We start from the raw sequence: 6753 nt of genomic DNA on the forward strand, positions 1-6753 counted from the left end.
TCTTAGGTTTTATTGCTTATTTTGTTTCTTATGGCTTAGGTAAGTCACAGCCTCTGACACCTATTCCCACAACTGAAAAACGAGGGTCTGAACCATATCATCCCAGACAGTAGCACCTGTTTATTATCTTTTTGTTCACAAAATATTTTATTTATTTCCTCAATTATGTATTATATGTAAGATAATCCTGCTCATCTTACTGACAAGAAAACACTTAGATGTTAGAGAAAATGCAAAGGAAGTGAAACCTTCATACATTGGGAATGTAAAATGATTCAGTTACTATGAAAAACAGTTTGGCAGTTCCTCAAAAAGTTAAACATAGGGTTACTATATAACCCAGTAATTCTGCTCCTATGTGTACACCCAAAAGAACTGAAAAACTGGTATTCAAACAAATACATGTACATACATGTTCATAGCAGCAATACTGACAATAACCTAAAGATGAAAACAACTCAAATGTCCACTGAGTGATAAATGGATAAACTGTTATACACAATGAAGTATTATCCAATCATAAAAAGGAATACAGTTCTGACACATTCTACAACGTAAATGAAACTCAAAAACATTATGTTAAGTGAAAGAAACCAGAGACAAAAGGTCACACATTGTATGATTCCATTTATATGAAATGTCCAGAATAGGCAGATCCATTGAGACAAAATGCAGACTGGTGGTTGTCAGAGGAGGAGGGGTGGGGGAGCTGAAGCAAAACTGCTTAATAGGTATGGGTTTCCTTTAGGGGTGATAAAAACTTTTTGAAACTAGAGGTAGGAGTTGCTCAACATTGTGAATGTACCAATAGTCACTGAATTGTTTGCTTTTAAATGGCTAATTTTATATTACGCAAATTTAGTCTCCAAAGAAAGTATACGCTTAAGAGAAGCACAAATGACCACCCAGTTCTAAGGTTCCACAAAACTGAAATACCAGGTGTGAAAGAAATCTGTAAAGCGTAGCCAAGGCCGGGTGCAGTGGCTCACACTTGTAATCCCGGCACTTTGGGAGGCCGAGGTGGGTGGATCACTTGAGGTCAAGAGTTTGAGATCAGCCTGGCCAAAATGGTGAAACCCCAACTCTACTAAAAATACAAAAATTAGCTGGCCGAGATGATGTACACCTGTAATCCAGCTACTCAGGAGGCTGAGGCAGGGGAATTGCTTGGAAGCAGAGGTTGCAGTGAGCTGAGTTTGTACCACTGCACTACAGTCTAGGCAACAGAGCAAGACTCCGTCTCAAAAAACAAAACAAATGAAAAAAAAAGTGTAGCCAATTTTCACTTATCTCTGATCATAGAAGATGGCAGAGCCACAGGTAATCCCAAATGGCATACGTTAAGATAATCACTTTTTACAAAATCAATATGTATTCTATTATATGCAAATAAATAAATAGCAAGTATTGAAATGTTTCCTATAATTTAACAGTAAAAATCTCATTCATACTCTTTGAACCTATTTTTAAACAGTAAAGTTCATTTTGTAAAACTTCACTTGGAGGCTCAATTTTGCACACTTTGGATATAAACCAAACTAAATCAACACTAGTGATCAACACGGAAATACCCACACAAGGGGTCAAGAGATACAGAAAAAAGAGCCAAGGCCAAAAGCTGTTGGGTTAAAATAAAAGGACTGTCTTCCTCACCTTTGCAAGGCCAGAGAGGAGCTCTAGAGCTGCCAGTGATATGCTCATGTCTTGGCGCCACTGGGAGTTGAGTCTTTGAGTGACGAGATGAATGCTGCGAATCAGGAGCCCAGCAGCTGAATCTGTATTAAGAGCTAGGATATAACCCCAATGCCACGTCCCACAGGGAGGGAAAACAACTAAGCATTAGTAACGAGAAGCACAGCATCCACTAGGCACAGACCATAGCAGCCACAGTGAGAATGACGGGCACCCACACAGTGCTACGCTCCCCACCCCACTGGCCTGAGTGCCAAGTCCGACTGAACGGTGCACAGGCACACGTGCTGGACCAGAGCAGCTTCTAGCTCCTGGTTCACGCACTTTCACACAACTGTGGGATTTGGCAGTTTCAGTATCATTTTTATAACAATGTAAATCTTAAAGTTTATAAATTATCAACTCAGAGAGAGCTACATTTTCAAAAAGTGATGAAAAGGCTATCAATTATTTCCTTAAAACTGATATAGAGGAAAGAATTGAAATTTTACAGCCTCCTCAGATGCTGGGAATTACTCTAAAGCAAGCATCTGTTGAAATTACTTACAGAGTTTAAACCATCAAAACTCACATGCAATGCCTTTTCAAACACACTTTAACATTTAATTCTCCAAGATTACTTTAATATTTCTAAAAAAAAACTAAATAACCAAGCCACTGTATTTTTATTTGGGCTCCAATCTATATTTAAAAGTAATTACTAGTTAGCTAATAGAAAATTAGAAAAAATTAAATAAGGACAAACTGAATTTACAAAAAAAAAAGGCTTTAGGGACATTATACCTGTCGATCCTATCAGAAAGAGGGCAGTGACAACAGAAAAAGGAATGATCATTAAAGAGAGACACTCATGCGACACTAACACAAATCAGGATTTCTTAGTAAAAAATATTTTACGACATTACAAGCAGAGCTCACTAACACCAGTTCAAAATGCTGAAACAAACAATCACTTAAAACATTTATATTAGAACACATGCAGTAATGAAAAACTTCTTTTTTTTTTTTTGAGATGGAGTCTCGCTCTGCTGCCCAGGCTGGCGTACAGTGGTGCAATCTTGGCTCACTGCAACCTCTGCCTCCCAGATTCAAGTGATTCTCCTGCTTCAGCCTCCCAAGTAGCTGGGATTACAGGCGCCCGCCGTCACCCCCAGCTAATTTTGGTATTTTTAGCAGAGATGGGGTTTCACCATATTGGCCAGGCTGGTCTCAAACCCCTGACCGCAGGTGATCTGCCCACCTTGGCCTCCCAAAGTGCTGGGATTACAGGTATGAGCCACTGTGCGCAGCCAGTAATGACAAATTTATTTAGCTTAAACATGTTTCAGAAAGCATGAACAATAAATTTTCAATCTATAGAATACCTAAATCTACATACACAGTGAATAAGATAATTTAAATAACTTCTTTACAAATATATTTAAAGGTGTTATTCAAATATCCACATAATGGCTTTATGTATCTGACATGTTCAAGGATACATGTTGCAAACTTAAATCATAGAAACATGCCTCATGAATTCATGAACATGGGTCATGAACTCTCTAGATGATTAAAAAATTAAGCTCACATCTAAGAATCTAGATATCACTCCAATCTAGTTGGATAAATGCTCAACAGATTCAATACACTGTTAATATTTGTGTAGAAAAACATAAAAGGTACTCCACAAACTCACAGAACCGATAAAACAACTGCCCAAGGTAGGGGAAAACCCTGTATAGGATGCTTGGCTGGCAAATGTTTTAGTTGGCAGGGCAGAAAATAAAAATGTTTCAGGACTAAAGAACCTAGTGAGTAGGGTACACAGGTTTTAACATGAAGAGATGCTCTCCTCTGGGTTGCTATCTAATGCATCCCCCATCACCCTCCTTGCCACACTGTAATAATTGGCTTATTGGACATCTCTGCCACTATACTGTGAGCTCTCAGGCAGAGCCCACATCCTATTTGGTTCTCTACCACCACACATAGTAGAGAATGCAGAAATGTTTCCGGATCACCCACTACTATCAATTATAAAATCTAATATACTACCCCAAATCTAATATACTACACAAAAGCTATACAGCTAAATTAAAAAGATTTGTTTTCTTTCTCTTAGCTTCTTAGACTGACATCCTCTCTATCACACTTAAGTACATAAAAAAATCATGAACATTAAAATTTTAATGTTTTTGTTTTATAAATGTGAGCATTAAAATCATTCTATTAAACTTTGAATTTCAAAAGAAACATGACTTACCATAATCTCTTAAGAGAGCTTGAGCGGGTCTCTCACTATCGGGAGTTGTGGGCTCCGTGCTTCCGCCACTTGCTGAACTAATACCACTATTAGTGCGACTATGACTCTTCAGGTTATTTTCTCCACCACCCTAGTTAAATGGAATGAATCAAGTGTTTGAGGGTTACATCACAGTTTACAAGTATAAATAAAAGTCAATCATTAAAAACCTTGTTGATAAAACAGAATGTGCCAACTGAATAGCACAAACTGATATTAACAGATAAAAACTGACAAAGGATTAAAACCACTGTGGTATTTTTACATAGACACATCTGCTGGAGGGTACGAAGGGTTTGACTACTACAGGTGTCCATACTGGGGGTCTTCTTTGCCACTATTTACAAAGGGCCAGCCCAGCTTTTTCAACTTCACTAGACTTCACCAGCTACTGATTCTGGGTCCTTAAGGAAAATACCCTAGTGCCTCCTAAGCAAAGCTTCAGAACAGAAATATAAGCTTAAAAAACATGAATAAACAAACAACAACAACTTTCAAATATGGTTATATCAGAAAACACAAACAATAAAATACTAGGGTTAGTATGAAGATATGTAGAGGTGCTAATAAACCTATCTATTAGACTTCCCTAATTTTTTCCCCATATAAACACAATTCATTATATTCAGATGAGTAAATTATTATTAACCACCTAGAGAGACATGAGTGTAATTTTCTTAATAATAATTTGATCACTCATCCTACATCTACCCAGCTTATCCTAGTATACCCTATTAACCCCCCATTCTCCTGCCTCTACTCCAAGTATAGGTGTATCACATATCTTGAAGACAAAGCAGAGAGCACTCGAAGTCTCTGAGAAGCATTTTTTATTTAGAAGCATTGGTGCTTTGCGGGACCTTCAAACTTAGGTTTAGAGGGGTTAGAAAGAAAAAGTTAAACTAGATGCTTGCTGGCTAGAGCTTTTCCTAGGTTATTCAACCAAGTTCGTCACCACAGCAAAACAAGTAAGAGTTTTAAGTAGATACTGTTCAGGAATAAAGACTGGATTTAACTGAAGTTTCTCTCATACAGAATCTCTTGAGGACCTAATGTACAGCTTTTACGAGGCACTGAAAAGTAATCCTCAAAATATACGTTATTTTTAAACAGAATCCTTCTGAGCCAATGACCAGGATTTATAAACCAAAGGCCTTTAAAATTCACAAAGATGGACATTTTGGTATATAATTTACATAAAATCCAAAAGTGATATTCTCTGACAGATTATGTCTTACTTACCATCTCCATCTGGCAACCGATGGCTTCTAAAAGTGCTGAATCTTGAACAATATTTAACATTGCCCCTGCAACAACAAAAAAACAGTATTTTATATAAAATATACAAGAATATTAAAATTGCTAAGACATTTTATATGATTAATAGTGAGATAAGAATATCATTTTGGTTGAACATTCCTGAAATACCTAGGAAATTACAGTTGGCCCTTGAACAACATGAGCTTGAACTGTACATACGCAGATTTTTTTCAATAAGTATGTTAGAAAATTTTTTGAAGATCTGTGACAATTTGAAAAAACTCCCAAACTGTATAGCACAAAAATATCCAAAAAATGGTTCGGTGCAGTGGCTCACACCTGTAATCCCAGCACTTTGGGAGGTTGAGGTGGGCAGATCACGTGAGGTCAAGAGTTCGAGACTAGCCTGGCCAACATGGTGAAATCCCATCTCCACTAAAAATATAAAAATTAGCCAGGTGTGGTGGCATGCGCCTGTAATCCCAGTTATTCAGGAGGCTGAGGCACAAGAATTGCTTGAACCTGGAAGGTGGAGGTTGTAGTCAGCCAAGATCGTACCCCAGCACTCCAGCCTGGGCAACAAAGGAAGACTGCACCTCAAAAAAAAAAAAAAAAAAGAAAGAAATATTAAAAAAATTATAAAAAGTTAAAATTGGCTGGGCAGGGTAGCTCATGCCTGTAATTCTAGCACTTTGGGAGGCCAAGGCAGGAGGATCACTTGAAGCCCTAGACCAAAGTAGGCAACAAAGCAAGACACTGTCTCTAAAAATAAATTAAAAAGATACAATGTATCAAAACTTATATACACAAACACAGACCATACTTGATGCCATTTGCAATTCAGAGAAATGTAAACAAAGATGCATTATTAAAAAACTGCATAAAATTAACTGTAGTACATACTCTACTTCTGTAATAATTTTGTTCCCTCCTCCTGTTGTTAGTGGGGTGAGCTGAAGCGTTAATGAGTATCCTCCCTAAAATACAATGTGATGCTAACCATCTCCATGTGAGTAGTTCACCTCTCTAGCAGATTGAATATTGCAGTAAATTGCATATCATGGTTCTCCCATATTTTCATAATGTTTAGTGCAACACCATGAACCCTGACTAACACCGTGGGACCCATACAAAGTGCCACTAGTGATGCTGGAAGTGCTCCCAAGAAGCAGAGAGAAGTCATGACATTACAAGAAAAAGCTGAGTTGCTTGATATGTACCGTAGATCAGGGTCTGCACCTGTAACTACCCAACATTTCAGATGATTCATCTTGTAAACAGAAAATTTATAGTATCAATAAATACAGTACAGTACTACAAATGTATTTTCTCTCATGATTTTTTTTTTTCTGAGACAGTCTCCCTCTGTCGCCCAGGCTGGAGTGCAGTGGCGTGCTCGGCTCACTGCAACCTCCCCCTCCTGGGTTCAGAGAGTGTGCTCCCCTCCTGGGGAGGGAGAGAGAGAGAGAGGGGAGGGAGAGAGAGGGAGGGAGGGAGAGAGAGGGAGGGAGGGAGGG

General features: G+C 38.2%; 1 protein-coding gene across 12 annotated transcripts in view; it reads right to left on the reverse strand.

Annotated features, from left to right (window-relative positions):
* Positions 1-6753, reverse strand: part of RALGAPB (Ral GTPase activating protein non-catalytic subunit beta) — a 101845-nt gene that overhangs the window by 41846 nt on the left and 53246 nt on the right. For 6 of the 12 annotated variants that reach the window (XM_032294960.1, XM_032294955.1, XM_032294953.1 and 3 more), the window contains 4 exons: positions 5219-5283; positions 3938-4067; positions 2476-2484; positions 1654-1787 (listed from right to left, as the gene is read on the reverse strand). In XM_032294960.1, coding sequence (XP_032150851.1) covers positions 1654-1787; positions 2476-2484; positions 3938-4067; positions 5219-5283 — 338 coding nt within the window. The remainder of the gene's footprint in view (positions 1-1653; positions 1788-2475; positions 2485-3937; positions 4068-5218; positions 5284-6753) is intronic. The other 6 variants (XM_032294962.1, XM_032294961.1, XM_032294957.1 and 3 more) reach the window with 3 other exon arrangements.

Source organism: Sapajus apella, unplaced genomic scaffold (assembly GCF_009761245.1).
Source record: "Sapajus apella isolate SASKATOON/1434 unplaced genomic scaffold, GSC_monkey_1.0 scaffold33, whole genome shotgun sequence".
Lineage (NCBI taxonomy): Eukaryota > Metazoa > Chordata > Mammalia > Primates > Cebidae > Sapajus > Sapajus apella.